The sequence below is a fragment of the Chrysemys picta genome, chromosome 14 (assembly GCF_011386835.1).
Source record: "Chrysemys picta bellii isolate R12L10 chromosome 14, ASM1138683v2, whole genome shotgun sequence".
NCBI classification, from domain to species: domain Eukaryota; kingdom Metazoa; phylum Chordata; order Testudines; family Emydidae; genus Chrysemys; species Chrysemys picta.
In genome coordinates this window covers 12,627,001-12,650,632 of record NC_088804.1, presented here as the reverse complement: position 1 = coordinate 12,650,632, position 23,632 = coordinate 12,627,001, and the positions used below count along the sequence as shown (strand labels likewise).

Below are 23,632 nucleotides of genomic sequence, written 5' to 3'. Positions count from 1 at the left end.
ATCCTGCCAACTGCAGTTCTTCTCCAGACAGCATGCAGCTCCTTAGAGGCTGAGCCTCCAGTCACACAGGAGTTTGGAAGGTTCCTCCCTAAGTTGCTTTCCTAAGTTATTCTCCTACTTTGTTCTTTGGGAGCTCCTCTCTCTACAGGTTCTGTTCTCCAGCTGAGCTGTGGACCATTTATGAGGTCCAGATTCTCATTAGTCAATTAGGGGCCAGCAAGCTACTTAAGCAGTTGTAATTACAAGTGGTCAGAGATGGATTTTTTTTTCCATAAAGAAGCCCATGGTGGATGGAATGGGTGCTGCCTACTCTTAAAGGGGCCAGCCATCCTGTGATAGTGAAGGTTAAGTTTTTGTCAAAGATATTTTTAGTAAAAGTCATGAACAGGTCATGGGCAGTAATGAAAAATTCACAGAAGCCCGTGACCTGTCCCTGACTTGTACTAAAAATACCCATGACAAAATGGGAAGCCGGGGCAGCTGGGAGTTATGGGGAGGGTCCCCCCTGCTGCCAGGGTCCCCCTGCTGTGGCCTGCAGCTCCCAGCCGGCACTGGTTGAAGTCACAGAGGTCTGTGAAATTCACAGATTCAGTGACCTTGTGACTAAATCACAGTCTTAGTGATAATCTATAAGAAGATATATGTAGGTCAGGGGTTCTCAACCTTTTTCTTTCTGAGGCCCCCCACAACATGCTTCAAAAAATCCAGGGCCCAGCGGAGGGGGGACCCTCGGGCATAGGTGTAGTTTGACTTCTATATTGTGTGGGCAGGGGCCAGCGAGGGTCAAGCCAGCTCCACGCAGCAGGGTCTGGGGAGGGAGCGCCACCTCCACCCCTTGAGTCACCTCAGCAGGCCAGCTGACAGTCTTGAGGAGGCACAACCAAAAATTATAACTCAAAGGTGTTTGTGTGTGTGTGTGGGGTGGGGGGTGGGGGGGGGGCTCAGCTACAAAAGCTTGAAAACAACTCAGGGTGCAGGGAGAGGGCTAGCTAGGGGCTGTGTGCAGGCAGAGGGCAGCTCAGGGAGAGGAGTAGCTAGGGGCAGTGTGCAGGCAGAGGGGAGCTCGGAGAGGGGCAGCTAGGGGCAGTGTGCAGGCAGAGGGGAGCTCGGAGAGGGGTAGCTAGGGGATGTGTGCAGGCAGAGGGGAGCTCAGGGTGCAGGGAGAGGGGTAGCTAGGGGCAGTGTGCGGGCATGGGGGTAGCTCAGGATGCGGGGGGTGCTAGCTAGGGGCTGTGTGCAGACAGGAGGGGGGTAGCTCAGGGAGAGGAGTAGCTGGGGCTGTTTGCAGACGGGGTGTAGCTAGAGGTTGAGTGCCGGGAGGGCTCCCCCTGCGGTAGCTTCTCCCCAATGGCTCTGCCAGCCACGGAGACCCCTCGCCCAGACAGCTCTTACCGGCTGCGTGAGCAAAGAGGGCTGGGAGCTGAGGAGCAGCTTCAACCTCCTGCACCAGCAGCAGCAGGAGATGAGGGAACGCCACGACTGCCTGTTCCATGGCACCAGCCAGAGCACTGTCCTGCACTGCTTGGCTTTGGCTTCCTGCCTACAACCTGGATAGGGGCGGGGAGAGAAGGAGGGGTGGGTGTGTGTGTGTGTGGTGGAGCTGCCCCAGGACTGCCCTGCTTTTGCACTGTAGTTTGTGGGGAGCAACACCTTTTTTTTTTGTTTTTTTTAGGCCATAATTTTTTTAATTGATGTAAGGTTTTCTGCGTACCTTGGGAATGGATGCTAATGTACATTTCTAAATAAACCAACTTGCCCTTTTCTTTAAAAGGAAATTTTTAAAATTATCTGTTCCTTTCATGACCATGCTGTGAGAACAACAATTTTTATGAAGAATAGATTTAAAAAATTGATCTTGGTTGATGGTTGATTTCCATTTTTTGAATGTTTGACTGTAATAGAAGGGGGGGGGGAATCTGAGTGACCAGAGTGTATATTTTACATCTTCTGATGGTAAATGGTAAATGTTGCAAGAGTTTCTTTCAACATATCAATCTACCTTCTTCATCAATTTAAGTTTCCAATTTTTTAATATTAAACCATAACAAATTCTCTTTTCTAGACAAAAAAGAACTATTGAAATGCTGAGGTTATAATAATTGGACCCTTTGTTTAGCTGCTGATATTCATATTGTATGCTGAATTTTTCTTAAATATTCAACATCATGTGGGGAGGAGGGAGTTTAAAACAAATTCTTTAAAGCATTGACTTCCTGACCATCCAAGTATATAACAGATACCCTTAAGTGTCTACTGCACTTCTCCCTTCCCTCCCCCACGCCTACTTTAAGTGATTTTCTTCTCTTGCTGATAGATGGAGGCCATACCAGCAGAGAAGCACGTGGTCTTGAGAGCTTCAACAATAAGGAGCATGTACTTGTACATCCTCCCCCCACATATATGCTGATGCTGCCTTCTCCCTGGGTACGATGAACCTCTGCCATTTATGTTCCCTCAGTCCCTTCAATGGGATCCAGGGCATGGGAGAAGGAATGAAGATTCCTTACCCACCGTCAGCTTTTGGTACTTGGACTTAATGAAATGAAGAACTTTCCCTCCTCTCTGTGTTCCCTGCTGTATGGATATTTTTGGAGGAGGATGGAGGGTGGAAATAGTGGGCCTCATACTTAGATATTTTTTTTGACCCTAAGGGTAGGTCTACATTACCCGGTAGTTTGGCGGCAAGCAAATCGAACTTCTGGGTTCGACTTATCGCGTCTTGTCTGGATGAGATAAGTCGAACCCGGACGTGCTCGCCGTCGACTGCGGTACTCCAGCTCGGCGAGAGGAGTACCGCTAAGTCGACGGGGGAGCCTGCCTGCCGCGTCTGGACCGAGGTAAGTTCGAACTAAGGTACTTCGAACTTCAGCTACGTTATTCACGTAGCTGAAGTTGCGTACCTTAGTTCGAATTGGGGGGTTAGTGTAGACCAGGCCTTAGAGACAGGGCAGCGTCATTCTGAGACCAACTGTCTGTACCTAAATGTCCTGATTGCAGTCAGCTGCAGAGCTGTATGTTGATTCTAGGTCTTCATCCCTATAAACTCTGTCTTGGGTTGGGACAACTTCTCTGTAACCTGAATTTTATCCTGTTCCCTCTCATAGTTTTTCTCCCCCCCATGGTTGGATCATCTGTGAACTTGAAGACTCTTGACTTTAGCCATCAAGAGTGGGAGTCCGTTCAATATGGTATCTTTAAAGAAGAGAATATGTAATTCTGATTCGTTAAAATATTATGTGAATGGATGTCTGTTTACACATCCACCTACTGTCAGAAGTGGGGAAGGGGCATGATATTTTCTTTCTTTCTTTTGTTGATCTGTCCCTGACACATGTTGTGTGGGCTTAAACTATACTTCAGGGAGCTCTTCATTCCTGCTCAACAAGGAACTGAAAATAAATGTTCTAGAGGGCACTATGTCATTGGCTGTTGGCCACAGACTAAGGGTTGCTTGCCTGTGCCTCCAAAGGGCCAGGCTTTGAGAGCTAGAGAAGTTTTGGCTTGATTTATACTACCTAAATTCAGAAGTTGATTTTTTTTTTTTTTTTTTTTTTTTTTTTTTAAGAAAAGCAGAATTACAGCTAAGTAGTTATTCTTTTCAGGCACTTTATAGTGTTAATCTGGCACCTTTCCTGTACATCAAACTATTTTTTAAAAGGATCTTTGATTCCTGCATATTGTGGCTTCTCTCCAGCTCTATAGGTGATTGATGGTTGGACCTTCTTTGGAATTTAGGCCATACACAGTGACTAGGATTATATGATGGACATCAACTATGGTATTGGCACTTAATGTTGAATAAGGTGATGAATCGCATGTGGATTTGAACAGCAGTTCAGCTACCCTTGATGTAATATGGTTGACAGTTTTGGTGCTGTTTATCTGTAAACTGCTGTTTAGCAGTATATGCCCCTGAATTTTTTTAATGTATTGGAATATCCTGATTCTGTACTTTGTTTGCCCAAAGGTTTGAGTCCTTTTATTGATTTCAAATCTTTTGATTTGCAAAGACCAATTTCTGTTTGCAATAAAAAGCTCTTCCCCTCTGTGGATGTCAAAAAATGACTTTTCTGTGCTCATGTGGTCTCTTGCCCCCTCATCTCTGTTTCTTGTAATCTTTAGATCTGGAAGTGACTAGATGCATCACAGTAGGACAAACTCTGCAGTACAATATAGACTTGAGTACACCAGCAGAATCATCGCTAATACACTGGGAAACATAATACAGCTGCCATGTGTCCTGCTACTGAGCCAACCTCTACAAACTCCATCCCTAATACATTGGCAGACTTTGTAGGAGAGAGAGGCCCTTCTGCAGAGGAGAAACAATGCTAAGTCCTTCCCCTACTTCATCATGAATGTAATACTTCCCAATGGGAAAAATAGAGCACCACTAACAATCAGGGCAGTTAGCTTAGTGTCTCTAGTTTTTTACACCATCTTTGCAGCCAGATCTGGGACATAGCTCTTGTAATTCAGTGAATGTTGGTCTACAATTTGCTGAGTGACAAAGTAGAAAATAAGTCTTAAAAAAAAAAAAAAAAACAGATTGGTATAAAGTTCTTTCCTTTCCTGTTCCATGTTATGATCTACTGCGCATCTCACCACTGCATTTTTCTTTCTGCTGTTGACATCTGGCTCTCTTTGCCTTGTTGCACAATCCTACATGCTCATCCTCAGCCACTTCAGTTTACATTTTGATATCCTATCTTCCCCCTAGTTGCCAGACTTATCAACCTGCTCTTTGTCATTTGATCTGGAATCCTGGATCAGTGCTCCTGCTCATCAGAATATCTTCTCTCTTGAGCTGGTCTTAACCAAACACTGTCTCTGAAGAAAATGGAAAAAGTTGCAGAAATGATGTGGGCTTTTATAAATGACTACTTCAGAAATACTAATGAATTGACCGCCCCCCCCTCTCCCCCCACAAATACCTTGGCGGCGAAGTGGTATAATCTCCTTTTTATAGCTGGCGAGCTGAGGCATAGAGGAAAAAAATCAAGTGTCCATGAACTTGGGTGCCAACATTTTTGCGTACTTAGAAAACATCTGAATTAAGGTTGCTAATTTTTCAGTGCTTGATGTTGAAACTAAGGTTCATTTTAACGTGACTGTGTGTAATTTCCTATGCTGTTAAAACAAATGAGGGGGGAAAAAACAAATTTCTGTATGTGGCATCATATTGATACCCACATGGTTCATCAGCAGGATTGGAACCTTTAGAACCACCACACAGACTTGTTCCACTTAATGTGAGTAACTGACAGCAATAGTACAGTAGGTTCTCTTTGTGGGCCAACATTAGAGGAGGATGAGACACACTTAGCCAGTGAGTTTCATAGATATTTGCTGACTCCAGAGGAATTGAGAGACTGGATTTTGTTGCATTCTAGGTTCTGGACGGGGAGCGAACTCTAGTGGTCAGATCCTTCTGCCTCTCTTCTCCCACAAAGGCTGACCCCTTCTAGTGTGTCCCAGTCCTGTCTCACTATGCATGCTTTTGCTGAAAACTGTAAACTTGGTGACACTCATGTTTTGTCTTACTTTTTTTGTTTCTGCTTCGTTGCATTTTGTGTGAAGATAGTCCTTGCTTTGAAGAGTTGATAAGTCAGTCTGTGGCGCAGCTAGCATAATAAGGTGCCAAGAGTAAGAAGTAAAATTACTTGAAAGAACTATTGGGGATACAGTTGCTTGTGTAATTTCACTGAATGTTCAGATTGATGTGGGACGTGCATATGACCCAAAAATCCCTCTTTCCCAGTTTCAGGCTCGCAGCTCAGTTTTTAGAGCAGGGGTGGGCAAACTACAGCCTGGGGGCCACATCCAGCCCTTCAAATATTTTAATCCGGCCCTTGAGCTCCTGCCGGGGAGTGGAATAAGCTTGCCCTGCTCCGGCGCTCCAGCCGGGGAGCAGGGTTGGGGGCTTGCTCCACTCCGTGCATGTCATGGCTCTGCATCGTTCCCAGAAACAGCGGCATGTCCCCCCTCTGGCTCCTATGCGCAGGGACAGCCAAGGGGCTCTGCACGCTGCACCATCCCCGCAGCTCCTATTGGCCGGAAACCATGTCCAATGGGAGCTGCAGGAGCAGTGCCTGCAGACAGGGCAGGGCGCAGAGCCGCCTGACCGCGCCTCCGCATAGGAGCTGGAGGGGGGACATGCTGCTGCTTCTGGGAGCTCCTTGAGTTAAGCGCTGCCTGGAGCCTGCACCCCTGACCCCCTCCTGTCCTCAGAACCCTCCTCCCCAGCCCCACCCCAGAGCCCGCAACCCTAGCCAGAGCCCTCACTCTCCCCCTGCCCTCGCATCCCAACCCTCAATTTTGTGAGCATTCACGCCCCGCCATACAATTTCCATACCCAGATGTGGCCCTCGGGCCAAAAAGTTTGCCCCAGAACCAGCTGCTCATGCAGCCCTGGGGCCAGCCCCACTGGCCGCTGCTCTGGCGGCCCTGGGCAGCTGACCCAGGGGACTGCCCTAGCAGCTGCCAATGCAGCTGGCCCCTGGGTTCCCCCATCCCAGCAGCAGTTGGAACAGCTGTGGGCCCCCCGGGGCTCCCCCATCCTAGAAGTGACACCCCCTCCACCCCCCCGGGGCTGGCTTGCTCACCCCCTGGCAGCGCCTCCCATCCCTGCAGTGCGCACCACTCCCACCCCCACTCCCCAAGATTCAATCATGAGTAAAAGTTGTGGACCGGTCATGAGGCTGATTTTTTGCCCATGACCTGTCCATGACTTTTATTAAAAATACTCATGATCTGAATCGTAGCCTTAGTCGTGCGTTATTGAGGTTGGAGTCGCTACTGGTAAATTCACTGCTTTTATATGCTTTCTTATTGGAGTAGTCAAAATAACACTGGTAGTGGCTTAGTTTCCAAAGGATGCAGTAGTCACCATTAGGAAATTAATGTAGTTATAACTGTTGAGTGATTGTCTTAATTATCATAGTTGTTACAGGGGAAATAACCATTTTCTCTTGGTGCAGACTTATTTCTGCCTTCTTCCTCCCACCCCGCCCTATCACCATATGCTTTTGCTCGCTTGTTTATATTGGTGCTTGCCTTCGTCTTGGTCTTGTCCCACCTCTCATCTGTTATATTCCTGCTTCCAGAAGTGGCACTGTTACAGAGGTTGGAAAGTTTTAGGAAGAAGTAGGGTGGGGAGGTTGCATACAGGTGTGTTCTGTGCCACCTGAAACAGCAGATAAAGAACAGGAGTTGATACTTCTCTCTGCAGTCTAGCCCTGTAGGATCTGGCCAATAGCAGGAAGAAGTGGTGGGGGGAGGGATAGCTCAGTGGTTTGAGCATTGGCCTGCTAAACCCAGGGTTGTGAGTTCCCTCCTTGAGGGGGCCACTTAGGGATCTGGGGCAAAAATCAGTACTTGGTCCTGCTAGTGAAGGCAGGGGGCTGGACTTGATGACCTTTCAAGGTCCCTTCCAGTTCTAGGAGATAGGATATCTCCATTAATAAATTAAAAAACCAAAAAATGGAATTTGCAGTGAGGGAAGCTCAGAGGGGATTACAGCCTGGAGGAGGATGCTAGATTCATTTTCCTCTATTTACATATACTGTATATTGAATCAAGATGTGTATTTTTGTGTGTGTTTTTTTTGGTGTGCGTGTGGGGGAGGGGAATTACTCCTCAACCTTCAGTAATTGTGTTCATCTGCACCTCTCTGAGCAGGAGCCAGCAGCTGGTAATTGGAGGCTTTCCTTAGCAGAGGAAAAGCAACAGATGGAAAGTTCCAGTGGTAACAAGCAGGAGGGAAAGCCTTGTAGGCCACTCTAATGCTTCTTGCTGACTGAGCTTACCCAGTGCGGAGGAGGGGGATGGGAGAAGTTGGCATAGAACTGAAGGAAGCAACTGCTGACTATCTTTACAGGGCTTACATGCCACAGCTTTTATTTCTGCCCCGTTTTAATGAACAGCTTTGATTGACCCTTGGAGGGACTAGAGTTGGAAAACTTCAGTCTGAAAACGTTAAAGGTTGAGGAAGGATTTCTGGAATAGAAGTGCTCAGGAAATCTCAATTACAGGTATTGCGCGATAGATATATAGGTGTGTGTGTGTGTGTGTGTATAGAGAGAGAGCGAGCACGCAACCTATAATTGAATGTTTTCTGGCTGTTTGTAATCTGTACACACAGGTATGACTCATGAACATTTTCTATTACTGTAGTATTCTAATTTTAAACATGGTAAATGTTGCTAAGTGTGCTATTCTAATACTTTAAAATACATTTATTAATGGAAAGCTGGACTACAATAAAGTGAAATCTCTTTGTACACCAATAAAGAGAGCAAATTTATTGGAAAAAATGCAGGAAGTTAAATGTATGAATTAAGTAATGAACTGACTGTTTTTAAAACTTGTATTGTTTTATGGAAAATACATTTTGGAAATAAAGATTAATTTAAAATACAAAGATTTTTATCTGTATTTCAGGATGTAAATACATAACCTGTTTTCAAGTGTACAAATTCAACAACATATATCATTAAAATCACTGCTTTGCAATGTCTTTTTTTAATTAAAATATTGCCACTTTATAGCTGGTATCTAAAAAATCTGAAATAGATTAAGGCTGTAAAGTTTGTTCGCGGTGTTTAGTGGGAAAGCTGGAGAGTATTCAGTACCCTGGGAATTGCCTAGAATAACTAATAACTATCAGACAAATAAGTGAAACTTGATATACTACATACTACACTTTGACTTTTTTCTTTGATTCCTTTTTCAGATCTTGAACCAGATGATTGTGCATCCATATACATCTTTAATGTAGACCAACCATCATCTTCTGTAAATCAGCCAATTTGTATCCCTCACCATGGATTGCAGTCACACTCCTCTCCTCTGTCTCCACCAACCAGACTGCAGGGTCATAAAAACTATGAAGGAACTTGTGAGGTACCAGAATCCAAATACAGTCCACTAGGTGGACACAAACCCTTTGAGTGCCCTAGTATTCAAATTACATCTATCTCTCCTAACTGTCATCAAGGGATTGAAGCTAGTGAGGATGAATTGCACACAAATGGCCCAGAAAATGAATATATGGAAAGGCCTTCAAGGGACCACCTGTATCTTCCTCTTGAGCCATCATACAGGGAATCATCCCTTAGCCCAAGCCCTGCCAGCAGCATTTCCTCCCGGAGCTGGTTCTCAGATGCTTCCTCGTGCGAGTCTATATCTCATGTTTATGATGATGTAGACTCGGAGCTGAATGAAGCTGCTGCTCGATTTACCCTCGGATCTCCTTTGGCATCTCCTGGTGGTTCTCCAAGGAGTCCAGGGGATGAACCTTGGCAGCAGCCTTATGGATTTGGGCATGCCCTGTCTCCTAGACAGTCTCCTTGTCATTCTCCTAGAACTAGTATTACAGATGAAAATTGGCTAAACCCTAGACCAACATCAAGGCCCTCATCGAGACCTACATCCCCCTGTGGGAAGCGACGACACTCCAGTGCAGAGATTTGTTATGCCGGCTCTCTCTCTCCTCACCATTCTCCAACTCCATCACCTGGCCACTCTCCCAGGGGAAGCATAACAGAAGACACATGGTTAAACACTTCTCTCCATAGTGTACAAGGTCTTAGTCCTGGCCTTTCACCATTTCAGTGTTGTACAGAGACTGACATCCCTCTTAAAACAAGAAAGACCTCTGAGGATCAAACTGCTACCCTATCAGGAAAAATAGATTTCTGTTCTGAAGAACAGGGTAATCTATCACCATCCCTTGAAACTGCAATAGATGATTGCTCTGGATCTCAACATGCATTGAAAAAGGATTTGCCTGGTGACCAATTTCTTTCTGTTCCTTCACCCTTTACTTGGAACAAACCAAAGCCTGGCCATACTCCTATATTTCGGTAAGTGGTATAAAAACATAGAAAAGTTTGAAAAACTCCTGAGTGTGTTACGTATGTTTAATGTATTTATATCTTGATGCATTATGAGCCTTTTCAAAGACAATTAATTCTATTAGCAATCTGAATATTATAATTAGAAAAAAGTGCATTGGAACCACCAGATCTGCTTCATTGTTAAAATATTCTAGCTACATTATAATGCAGTAATTATTTAGGCTCGTGTACTTCAATTTGTTGAATGTGAGCAGACTGTTGCCCTTGCACAGAACCCCATTGAATCAAATGGAGTTTCACAAGGACAAAGCAGTTCACCACATGCAACTTCTTGTGAGATTTGGGCCTTAAATTATAAGTTGTTCAAGGAAGAAATGTTCTATTCCTATTCCCAATGCTTAGTGCATTTGGGTGCAATAAATTAGTAGTAACCTAGAAGAGCAATAAAATAGTAAATATGGCTAAGCAAGAGTGATAGGCATATAAAGTGTGTGTAGTTGTAGGTTCCAGGATATTGGAGACACAGGATGGGTGAGATAATATCTTTGGACCAACTTCTGTTGGTGAGAGAGACAAGCTTTTGAATCACACAGAGCTCTTCTTCAGACCAGAAGTTGGTCCAATCAAAGATATACCTCACTCACATTGTATCTCTAATAGACCTATAAAGGCATACAGTTTATTTGTATAGAGCTGTTTTTTTTTTTTTTAAATTGGGTTTCCACTTTTTTTTATTCATTTGTTTTGCTGGAATCCTAGAGCGTGAGTGTATCTGGTTATTTTCCGCAATGCCACTTTGAAATCTGTGCAAACTGAACTAACTGGTGGTTGCTGTTTGCAGTCTGTTTAGCTACAGAAGTGGATTGGTATCTCCTCAGTGCATCAGCACAGTTGCCATCTACAGTCTCTTTTCCCCTTCTGCCCTGTTTTTCTGCTTTTTGTTTTTCTGTGTAAAAATAGAACACTAAGAAATAATCCCTCCCCCCTCCCTACTCAATAGAAGGCTGCATATTGTTCAGGGTGGAGGGATGGTATCCGTTCGTGGCTTTGTGGAGCATGGTCTTATGATCTTATGGCTGAGAAGAAATGCTTGGATAAGTGGGCTCCTGGCTGAACATGCAGATGTAGACATTTATGCAAGTCACTTGAGGCATCTTTCACGGAGCTGCTCCCCACTTTATCTGCAGCTGTTCAATATTTTGAAGTGGAGTGGGCACAGGTGAATATAGGGTTAGGCAGCATTCCTGGTCCTACTCAATGGGCTAGTCTGATGCCCCTCCAAGAGGGTCAGTCCTCTAAAGGTACATATGTACCTCTTTCCCTTGATCACATGTAAAATGGTCAGGGAGAGGGGCTCACACAAACATCCATGGGTGTACAGCCCTCACGATCACCTCATCTCACAATCACAGCTCTTCCAAGCTGCTCCAGTTAATCTCTCCACTATTCAATATATGTTCACCTGACACGACTGAAGAGCAGTGCATGCAGATAATGCCCAGTGGCTAATGCCACCTCTAGGAGGGCAGAGTTAAGGTTGTGTGGGTGTGTACCTTAACTATGTATTTCCTGGTTTTCAGATGTTGTTGACATGATATAACTGGTTAACCTTAGCTCTTCATTACCAAAGGTTTTTGTCAGTAAACATACGGCCATGGTTATAAGTGAAATGAGTCTGTGGCTGGTTAAACTTATTATTTCATACTGAGGTTCATTGGCCCACAATGGGTCTCCAGTTGTTTGGTGCTTTGAAGCAGAATAGACTTGTCCGTTAGTGACAGAGGGCTAAGCCCTTCTAACAGCAAAGCTAGCCAGTTTATTCTGTTTCCCCGGCTACATAGAAAGATTCCAGACCACCTCTGCAGAGCACTTACTTTCAGAATTTGTATGTTCAAAATAGTCTTTCTAAAGCTGGATACTTTTCAGCTGGACACACAAACTTGAGAATTTATATGGCTTTAATTGAATTTCATTCTGAGTTAAATGAGGCAAAATAAATAAAGGAAGCAAGAAGTGTAAAGTGCTCCTCAAAGTATCTCCGGATTTGCATTGAATGGGATTTTTCTTTTTCTGTTCCCAATGAGAGAGTTTTCACTTCTCAGACAGCATATAGAACGGGTGGGCAAACTTTTTGGCCCTCGGGTCACATCTGGGTGGGGAAATTGCATGCAGGGCCAGGGCAGGGGGTTGGGGTGCGGGAGGGAGAGTGGGGTGTGGGGGGGGATGCGGTGTGCAGGAAGTGGCTCAGGGTAAGGGGTTGGGGCAGAGAAGGGGTGCAGGGTGTATGAGGGGGCTTAGGGAAGGGAGTTGGGGTGCAGGAGTGATGCGGCATGCAGGAGGGGGCTTGGCAGGAGTGCAGGGAGGGATGCAGAGTGTTGGGGAGCTCAGGGCAGGGAGTTGGCATGCAGGAGTGGTGCGAGGTGCAGACAGGGGACTCAGGGCAGGGAGTTGGGGTGCAGGAGGGGTTCGGGCTCTGGCCAGCGCCACTTACCTGGAGCAGCTCCGGGGTGGCAGCAGCGCACACTGGTGCCAGGCAGGCTCCCTGCCTACCCTGGCCCCGTGCCACTCCCGGAAGCAGCCGGCACCACGTCCCTGCGGCCCCTGGGGAAGGGGGGGCAGAGGGCTACGCATGCTGTCCTTGCCTGTGGTACCTCCCCCGAAGCTCCCATTGGCCGTGGTTCCCTGTTCCTCGCCAATGGGAGCTGCGGGGGACAGTGCCTGGAGGCGAGGGCAGCGCACAGAGCCCTCTTCCCCCCACCCCCAGGGGTCGCAGGGACGTGGTGATGACGGAGTTGTGCGGCATCCGCGGCGCCACGGGGGTAGCAATCCCACGGGCCAGATCCAAAGCCCCAAGGGGCCGGATCTGGCCCGCGGACCGTAGTTTGCCCACCCCTGATGTAGAATGAACTAGCACTTCCATGGGTGAACCAGTTTTTCTCTCTGAAGCAGCACTCTCCTTAGGATTTCCCTCAAACATGACCAGACACTTAAAAGTGGATAATGTTTCCAGTGGGAACACAGTCTAGTTTTGTACCAGGAGTACCTTTTAATTCTTTCCTGAATTTCTCATTTTGCTTTAGAAATCAACCTTGCATCCACTCCCAATTTCTGGGATCTTCTACCCTGAGCCTTTTAAGCAGACCAACCTGCCTGTGAAAGAGAAGGCTGTGGAATAGTTTATTTTAATCTCAAGAGACTACATCCTCAATAGACTTTTTTTCTAAAAAGACCAATTGAAAAGAGGAAGGGGTCATGTGGAGAACAAAAGTATTTGATCACGTGATTTAAGACTGTACTGTAGTTGGCTAAGTGAAGCAAGGTCTAACACTGAACTCTGTAGTATCTGTTTCTGTCTGTAATGTGATAACTTTGGAACTGTGGAAAGCTGCATCCCATCAATTTAAAAAAATTAGGAAGTGTCCTAGGAGGCATCATTAGGCACAACCCACAAGGGAATTGGGCGGGGGGGGGGGAGGGGTTACATGTGTAAAGTGGTGGTGGTTTGGGAAGCAGGGACCTGGTTGGGTGTGGACTTGAGGAGCAGCAAGAGGAGCCATGGGGTTGAAATGGGGGAACACAAACTGTGCCATGGATGGAATGGGGGACACTCATAGCCCTTGCCACAAGGGGAAAAGAGGCTGTGTGTGAAAAGGGAGTGCTCAGAGTCTCTTCAGTGAGGGGGAGAATAGAGGACAGTGGTTTAGGGGGAGGAGGAGGAAGTTGTAGGAAGTCCCTGAACTGGAGGGGTATGAGAAGAAGGTAGCACATAGGAAACTTGTGAGGGTGGCTGGGGGAAATAAGTAATGCAAGGGGCCCCTGTCATGTACAATGAGATCTGCCTCCAAAAGCTACAAAATGTGTGACCCTTGTGTGTGTGTGTGTGTGTGTGTGTGTGTGTGTGTGTGTGTGTGCGCGCGCACACACAATGGTGTGGAGTGAAGTAATTTTGGAAGAAAAATATTTTAATTCCTCTGAGAAGTTTACCTTGCAACCTTAAGGTTATTCTAACATAGTGAATTCAATACAAAAAACCTAAGATCTAAAAAAAGAAAAGTAAATCCATTACATAGAATTATTTACTTAGCAAATAAACCTTGAGAACTACATAAGAATGGCTATACTGGGTCAGTCCAATGGTCCATCTAGCCCAGTATCCACCAGAAATAGTTCAGCCTTTTTTTAAAATATGAAGCGCGTTGGGCACACAATAGATTTGTCATTTATGCAGTTTTTTCTGAATGGCTCTAGTGCAGGAGTAGGCAAACTACGGCCCACGGTCCGCTTTAAGCCAGCCCGCAAGCTGCACCACATGGCTTGGCCCTGCTCTGGCCGGGGCGCAGGGTCCGGGGCCGCACCACGCGGCTCCTGGAAACGGCAGCATGGCCTCATTCTGGCTCCTACGCGCTCCAATGGGAGCTGCAGGGGCGGTACCTGCGGGTGGGGCAGTGTGCAGAGCCGCCTGACTGCACCTCCGTATAGGAGCCAGAGAAGGGAACATGCCATTGTTTCTGGGAGCTGCTTGAGGTAAGTGCCGCTCAGAGTCTGCACCCCTGAGCCTCTCCCCATGCCCCTGCCCCAGCCCTGATCCCCCTCCCGCTCTCCAAACCCCTCGGTCCCAGCCCAGAGCACCCTCCTACACCCTAAACTCCTCATCCCCAGCACCACCCCAGAGTCCACTCCCCAACCCCAATTTTGTGAGCATTCATGGCCTGCCATACAATTTTTATTTCCCGATGTGGCCCTTGGGCCAAAAGGTTCGCCCATCCCTGCTCTAGCGCCTCAGTGGTTTAACACACAAACTTGAAATCTGAAAGAGGAAGTGTCCTGACTGCAGATGTATCTTCCTGTGGTCTGGTGAAAATCTGTTTTATTTGGCCGAGTTAGAAAACATTTGCATACATATACAGTTCTTTGTTTTAAGGTTCTGGCACTGTGCATAAATAGATATGCAAACTATACCAAATGAAGACTTCCTTCTATGATCTCATTTTTCAATTGACTATACATATATGTATGAAGAATAAAGTTGACTGGAGTTTCGCTTTTAAATGCCTAGATGTGTCTGAAATAGGATTTGTGAGGATGAGTATGTATAAAGAGTGCATGTGAAATAAAACTGAAGTTAGATGTAGCTAATAAATCATAGCAAATTAGGCATGTGTAATTAATGAAGCAGAGGTTCACAGGAGTCCTTGCCCCATTGAGTGTCCTTACTGGTCTGTGAATTCTACTAGTCAACTAGTGTCTTACATGAGGCCTGCAACTGCTGTAGTTAAGCACATAAATTAGTTGCATTTATTGAAGTTTTTTCCTAAATACTATTGGAGTCCCTTCATTCTACAATCTCTTAGAATATCCTTAAAATATAAGGATTTTTAAGAGCTGGTCTACAGTGAGAACATACATCAGCTTAGCTACGTCTCTCAGGCTTGTGAAAAATCCACTCCCCTGAGAGACTTTAGGTATGCTGTCCTAACCCCCAGTGTAGACAGTAGTATGTCAACAGAACTTAGCTACCACCTCTTGGGAACACCTCCTGTTGGTGCGTAGGCAGTGTCTACACTGCAGCAGTGCAGCTGCAGTTCTGTAACAGTTTAAGTGTGGACATAGGCCAGTAAAAAGTATTCTTGCACTAGATGAGCTTTGAGTATTTATTTGTCGTATAGTAGGATGATAAAAAGCAGTTTTAACTTAAATCAGTTTAAATGTGTTTTATACTAGCTCACATTAGGATTTGCTGGGTCAGTCACCCCCTTCCCAAAATAGTAGTAAAAGCTGCTTTAAAAAAAATTGACCCTTTTTTTATGACCGAGATACACCTGTCTGGAGTTGATGGGTAATGTAGTATTAAATGTAGCTCATACAAGCCATTACATGACTCTTTTTGCCTTGTCTGCCACATAATGGTCCTTTTGGAAAAAGATATATTTCAATTTTTTCTCTACTTTTAGAAATAGTAATCAAAGCCAATGACGGCTCTCTACAGATTTTTTTGCCCTGATGCTGTGTTCTCTCCAAAGATAAAATAATTGGTAGATCAGTATTGAAGTTCTATTGGGCAGTGGGCAGACCTGATGATGCTTCTGCCCTCCACACACCTTGGGTAAGTATGAGTAACCCCTAAATCTTCCTGCCAGCGTCACCATGAAGACTTCATCAGCAGACAGTGCAGAACACATTGACAATGGAGGGCATGGTGATGAAGCATATGATTTGAGATAGCATATGAGGATAAGCAGCATTATATACGTAGTCTTTGGCCAGTCGCTACAACCGTGGGCAGATGAGGCTTTTTGCTCAGGTTGACCGCTCATCTAGGAAAAGGACAACTCCAAAACCAAATCCTGCACCAGTGTCAGCTGCCATACTTATAACATCTATTGCACCAGCGTGACAACAGCTACTTGGGCAAGAAAGTGGAAATGGTTCTGAGCAAACATGGCTCTTAAATCCATTCATAGTGCAGGTTGTTCAGACAACTCATTTAACTCAGTTAATTTACCAGATTTGTCATTTATGCAGTTTTTTCTGAATGGCTCTAGTGCAGGGGTGGGCAAACTACAGCCCGCGATGGGGAAGTGGTGATGAGGACAGGCTGAGGATGCTGCTGGCATTCCTTACTCACTCTGCAGACAGGTGGCCTGAGGGTGGTGGTGGTTTTCCCACAGATCAAGGCAGATGTGGAGCTTCTATTCTCCTGAGGTGACAGAGCAGGCCTTTTTATGCACAGCATTGCTTTCCCCAATACAGGGAAAGGGGATTAAAAAGAATCCTGAACACAACCTGCCCCTTCCATACCTGTCAGGCTACCGCTCCTGGTTGGTCATCCAACACAGCGGTCACAATAAAACAAACATTCAGACTTCCATTTGAGTAATGGAATGACCAAATATAGGAATGTAGAACAGCTCTTATTGCCAAAACACTGAAGATTGGTAACAAACATTGCTGCCCTCCGTGAAACTAGATTCCCCACTGATGAATCCCACCTTGAGGTGGTGGGATCAGGATACACCTACTACTGGATTGGCAAGGCCAAGGATGAGCCAAGGCAGTTGTGGGTAAGGGTAGCCATCCTGCTTGACATTGCCAGAAGCTTGACTTGCTCCCCACAGGAGTCAATGACCAATTTATGGTGCTCCATGTAAACTTGTCTAGAGACCAGTACGCCACCATTATCCGTGCCTACGCACTGACGATAACTCGTAAGAGGAGGAGGTTGGGCAGGCGTTTTATGAAGATCTCAGCTGGGTCGTAAGGAGGGGGGCACATGAGGGTAAATATATTGTCCTTGGAGATTTTAATTCTCATATGGGAGCTGACTCTGACACATGGGGCAGGGTGATAGGCCATCATGGTATTGGATGGTCAAACTCTAATGGCCAACTACTTCTCTCCTAAGTGTGTGCCGAGTTCAGTCTCACTATTACAAACAGTCTTCCAACAGGCCAACATATATAAGATTAACATGGATGCATCCTAGGCCAAAACAGTGCCATATGCTGGACTATGTAATTGTATGGTCTTAAAGACATTAAAAATGTGCACATCACTTGCTCTTTAAGAGGCACTGAATGCTGGTCAGACCATTGGCTTGTGAGAAGTGTCATGTAGCTACACTTCTCACCAAAGTGAGCCAGAAGATGCTAAACCACCAAAGATCAGTGTGGCTTCCATGAAAGACCCCAGCAAACAAGTAAAGTTGGAGTAGGCACTGGAGACTGTTGGCTGAGGTCCCAGAAAGCTCCATGGACATTGAGGCAACCTGGCAGAAGCTCAGAGATGTCTTACGTAATATGGCATCAAAGGTTCTTGGCTTTGTAAGGCAGGAACACTAAGACTGGCCCAATGAGTCACCCTGAGATAGACTGGCTACTGGAGACTATGCACACCATAGCAAGTCCTGTATCTTGGACAAGAAATAATCAACTAAGAAGATCAGATACGTTGAGGGCAACCATACCCGATTTACAGCCAATGAAGAACCAGTGGTGGGAGCAGAAGGCTGCAGAACTGCAGGAAGCGACTGACAAGCATGGCATGAGGCCTTCTACGAAGGTCTCCATGATGCATGTGGCCCAAAATCCAATGATATAGCCTTTGTACTCACAGCAGATGGTGACCAGAAGGTGATATTCTTTCTCACAGGACAGAACACTTTGGTAGTCCCCTGAACTGTCAATCCACTATGTCTGAGGAAGCCATTGACTTACTCCTGCAACATCTTGTCATGGAAGAGCTGTCCATGGACCCCTCTTTAGACAATGTTACTAAGGCCATCAAACAGCTGTTCATGAGCAAGTCTCCAGGCCCCGATGGCATTGCACCTAGTATACAAATGTGAAGGTGTCCACCTGATCAGGAAGCTCACCAGCCTTTTCAACACTCTATGGGAGCAAATACTCTGGGGTATAAGGATGCTTTCATAGTCCATCCATAGAAAAGGAAGTGATGCATATTTATTGTGACAACCATTGCTGAATCTCTTTGCTATCTATAGCAAGGAAGATCCTTGTGTGTGTTGTCCTCGGCATGCTTGTATCTCACTTACTAGATTGGGTGTATCTAGAGTCACAGTATGGCTTTCATTCTGGTTGTGGCACCATGGACATGTATTTGTCAGGCTGCAGAGATGAAGAGAAGTCTCATGAACAGAATAAGGATCCCTGCCTGGTACTTATTGACCCTATCAAGGCCTGTGATGCAGTGAATCACAAGAGCTGATGGAAACACCTTCATAAATTTGGCTTCCCAGATATGATTGTCATCTGCTCATTTCATGATGCCAGGGTGATGGAGTGTGGTGACTCATCAGTAGCCTTACTCATACTAACCTCATCTAGCAATGATGCGTAATGTCTCTCTAGTCATCTTTGCCATTGTTTTTTCAGCCATGGTCTTGTTCACATTTCAGGACTTTGACAGGTGTACACATCCAGTTTAGATTGGATGGGGGTGGCGGGTGTCTATTTAGTCTACAGCAACTCAAGGCCCACACCAAGGTAATTGAACAGCTATTAAGAGAGCTCCTGTTTTCTGATGACACTGCCCTCCTTGCACACACACAGTCAAGGCCATTCAGTTTATTGTGGACCTTTCTGCCTAAGCCTCAAAATTCTTCAGTTTTACAATGTCTAAAAAAGAGAGAGATCATGTACCAGTCAGTACCAACATCGCAAGCCTCATGATCCCACCGCTCTACTTTGTCAGAAAATTCTGCTGCCTGGGTAGCATACTTTCCAGTAATACCTTGTTGGATGATGAGATCATTCAGTGCCTGGTAAAGGCCAGCTTGGCATTTGGTAGGCTCACCCACAGGCTCTGGAGGAAACATGGAGTCTGCCTCTGAACCAAGATAAAGATGTATCATGCTGCTGTACTGACCTCCCTTCTCTATCACTGCAAGACATGGACACTCTGCACATGTCACATCAAACAGCTAAAGAGCTTTCATCTTCGCTGCTGGAGATCTATCTGCAACATCAATTGGCAAGACAGGATACCCAATCCTGAAGTCCTTGAGAAGTGCCAGATCTCTGGCAGTGAGAACATGCTCATCAGGGCTCAACTTCAGTGGATTGGACACATTGTCCACATGGAGGTTTCCCACATACTGAAAGCCATGCTGTTCAGCCAGCTGAGCATGGGAACCCGCTCTAAGTGTCAACCTCACCTTAACTATAGACACTTTGAAAGCCTACCTCAAAGTATGCAAGATAGACATTAGAACCTGGGAATTTGTTGCATTGAACAGATCCAGATGGAGAGGATTGTGCCGTGAGACTGTGTCCACTTTTGAGGAGTGGCATGTGAGGTCTTTGCAGAAAAAAGAGAGTACATCATAAGGCCAACACCTCCAGCTCTCCCGGCAACCACATTTGCAAACGAGGATTGGACTCGCTTTCCATATGAGAAGCCATAAAAACAAATAAACCCAGAACTCAGGTCAACACTAGCGGAACATACATCTGTCGAAGCGATGGGAGAATCCAACATTGCGAACTATTAGGAGTATGTTTATTGGATCTTATTTTTCTCTTCCCTTTTCAGTTAATTAGTATTCCTCCATTAAACTACCCAAATCATTGAATTTCTTGTTAGCTAAATCTCACTCTTCTACCATATCATGGGGTGACTTTTCACATGTATATATTCCATAGTGTCAAATATGCTAGGAAGATCTTTTGGTGGTGCAAGTTCACTGATAACCAAACATTCTTCTTTGAGAGGCTGTGCATATTCCCATTTATGGGATACTGCACCACCTTGTGGTAAAACCCTCTTCTAGGAGCATAAGCTAGTGCTTTTGTGCTCTCTCCTCTCAGCTCTCCAGATGTACTGAGAGGGAGGCAATGTAGGGAGTGGAGCACCCCCTCCCCACCTCATTTCCTTCCAACTGCATGCCTGGATGGATGTGAATCCCTCCAGTCTCTTCAAGGGGACTTGTTTGTTCCAAAACAGCTAGTTAGTGTTAGCAAGAAGTTAGGGTGTCTCCCCAGGTTTGGGGTATGGTAGAATCAAAAAAGCAAAAAAAGTCCAGGGTTTAAAAGGTGTGCTTCCTGCTTTGTTGTCTTCTCAATTTCAGATAACCACATGCTGTGCATGAAGTGTCAGAGAAGGCCAGGCACCTTCTGGGTGTTGGATCAGTCAGACCTTCACCCCCAGGGCCTGCAAGAACGGGGAGATTCATCTGCAACTCTTTCTGCTTAAGGAAGCCTTTGGGGTTAGACACACTGGATCCGTTCAGACTTCGGTTACAGGGTCTAAAAAGTCAGTCTCAGTCTGGTGACCTCAGTCTGTTCTGGCCAACTGAAGGGTTTCCAGAAGTCAGAGCCACTATAAGGCCTGGTCCCCACTAAGCCCCCACTTCGGACTAAGGTACGCAAATTCAGCTACGTTAATAACGTAGCTGAATTCGAAGTACCTTAGTCCGAACTTAACGCGGGTCCAGACGCAGCAGGAAGGCTCCCCCGTCGATGCTGCGTACTCCTCTCGGCGAGCTGGTGTACCGGCGTCGACGGCGAGCACTTCCGGGATCGATTTATCGCGTCTTAACCAGACGCGATAAATCGATCCCAGAACATCGATTGCCTGCCGCCGGACCCTCCGGTAAGTGAAGACGTACCCTCAGGGTGGATTTGGTTCCTGTATTTCACTCAGTCAAGCCCCCAACCTATCCATATCCAAACCGAGCACTGCATGGTCAGATCTCACTGCCCTGGTTCTGGAAGAAAGGTCGAGGATTAGCTCGGCTGCTCTTGCTGGTGTCATCTCTCTTGCCTCGCAGCGATTCAGCTCTGATATAACTCCTGTGACTGCAGAACCAGGGTCTATTCAGACTCCCTTTTCTACTTCCTGGAAGATGGATGTAAGTAGTGCCTCTGAACTAGTGTCATCAGCACTTTCGGTCTTGGATGCTGTGGCACCAAGGAAAGAGAAGCATGGGAACAAGACTGTCAATGTTAGCAATGTTGGCAGCTGTCTAAAATCCTACCTGCCACATGGGGCCACAACAGGGGTACCCCTAACTCACCCAGCAATATCGTCAATTTATCCAGTTACACACTCAACCCAGCAGAAGTCTGTCCTATCTCGGGGACTCTCTTTTTGCCCCAGCACCCCCACAAACATGATGCAGTTCTGCGGTGATCTGGAAGCCTACTTTCGCCGCCTCCAACTCAAAGAATACTTTTAAGATAACACTGAACAGCGCACTGATACCCTCCCACCAACAACACAGGAAGAAGAACTCCACACGGACTCCTCCTGAGGGTCCAAATGACAGTCTGGACCTATACATAGAATGCTTCCGCCGACGTGCACAGGCAGAAATTGTGGAAAAACAACATCGCTTGCCTCATAACCTAAGTCGTGCAGAACGCAATGCCATCCACAGCCTCAGAAACCACCCTGACATTATCATCAAAGAGGCTGATAAAGGAGGTGCTGTTGTCATCATGAACAGGTCTGACTACCAGAAGGAGGCTGCCAGACAACTCTCCAATACCAAATTCTACAGGCCACTTTCCTCAGATCCCACTAAGGAATATACTAAGAAACTGCACCATCTACTCAGGACACTCCCTACACTAACACAGGAACAAATCAACATACCCTTAGAATAACCCCGGTCGGGGCTCTATCTACTACCTAAGATCCACAAACCTGGAAATCCTGGACGCCCAGTCATCTCGGGCATTGGCACTCTCACTGAAGGACTGTCTGGATATGTGGACTCCCTACTCAGACCCTACGCCACCAGCACTCCCAGCTATCTCCGTGACACCACAGATTTCCTGAGAAAACTACAATGCATTGGTGACCTCCCAGAAAACACCATCCTAGCCACCATGGATGTAGAGGCTCTCTACACAAACATCCCACACACAGATGGAATACAAGCTGTCAGGAACAGTATCCCTGATGATGACACAGCACAACTTATTGCTGAGCTCTGTTACTTTATCCTCACGCCCAATTACTTCAAATTTGGTGACAATATATACCTCCAGACCAGTGGCACCACTATGGGCACCCGCATGGCCCCACAATATGCCAACATTTTTATGGCTGACCTGGAACAACGCTTCCTCAGCTCTCGTCCACTCACGTCCCTTCTCTACCTACGCTATATTGATATCTTCATCATCTGGACCCATGGAAAGGAGACCCTGGAAGAATTCCACCATGATTTCAACAGCTTCCACCCCACCATCAACCTCAGCCTGGACCAATCTACACGGGAGGTCCACTTCCTAGACACCACTGTACAAATAAGCGATGGCCACATTAACACCACCCTATACCGAAAACCCACCGACCGCTATGCCTACCTTCATGCCTCCAGCTTCCACCCCGGTCCACACCACACAATCCATCGTCTACAGCCAAGCACTGAGGTACAATCGCATCTGCTCCAACCCCTCAGACAGAAACCAACACCTACAAGATCTTCACCAAGCATTCTCAAAACTACGATACCCACACAAGGAAATAAAGAAACAAATCAACAGAGCCAGAGGTGTACCCAGAAGCCTCCTGCTACAAGACAGGCCCAAAAAAGAAACCAACAGAACTCCACTGGCCATCACCTACAGTCCTCAGCTTAAACCTCTCCAACGCATCATCAGTGATCTACAACCCATCCTGGACAATGATCCCTTACTTTCACAGACCTTAGGAGGCATGGTAGTCCTCGCCAACAGACAACCCGCTAACCTTAAGCATATTCTCACCAGCAACCACGCACCACACCATAACAACTCTAACTCAGGAACCAACCCATGCAACAAACCTCGATGCCAACTCTGCCCACATATCTACACCAGCAACACCATCACAGGACCTAACCAGATCAGCTACAACATCACCGGCTCATTCACCTGCACGTCCACCAATGTTATATATGCCATCATATGCCAGCAATGCCCCTCTGCTATGTACATTGGCCAAACTGGACAGTCACTACGCAAGAGGATAAATGGACACAAGTCAGATATCAGGAATGGCAATATACAAAAACCTGTAGGAGAGCACTTCAACCTCCCTGGCCACACAATAGCAGATGTGAAGGTAGCCATCTTGCAGCAAAAAAAAACTTCAGGACCAGACTCCAAAGAGAAACTGCTGAGCTCCAGTTCATTTGCAGATTTGACACCATCAGATCAGGATTAAACAAAGACTGTGAATAGCTAGCCAACTACAGAAGCAGTTTCTCCTCCCTTGGTGTTCACACCTCAACTGCTAGCAGAGCACCTCACCCTCCCTGATTG

At 46.2% G+C, this 23,632-nt stretch overlaps 1 protein-coding gene across 8 annotated transcripts in view; it reads left to right on the top strand.

The window, feature by feature from the left end:
* The window catches only part of NFATC3 (nuclear factor of activated T cells 3), a 148,238-nt gene that overhangs the window by 22,665 nt on the left and 101,941 nt on the right, over positions 1-23,632 (top strand). For 6 of the 8 annotated variants that reach the window (XM_065567595.1, XM_042852298.2, XM_024104092.3 and 3 more), the window contains exon 2: positions 8,735-9,866. In XM_065567595.1, the coding sequence (XP_065423667.1) occupies positions 9,052-9,866 (815 nt within the window). In that variant the 5' untranslated portion in view covers positions 8,735-9,051. Of the gene's footprint in view, positions 1-2,314; positions 2,425-7,631; positions 8,034-8,734; positions 9,867-23,632 lie in introns of those variants that run through there. The other 2 variants (XM_065567594.1, XM_065567596.1) reach the window with 2 other exon arrangements.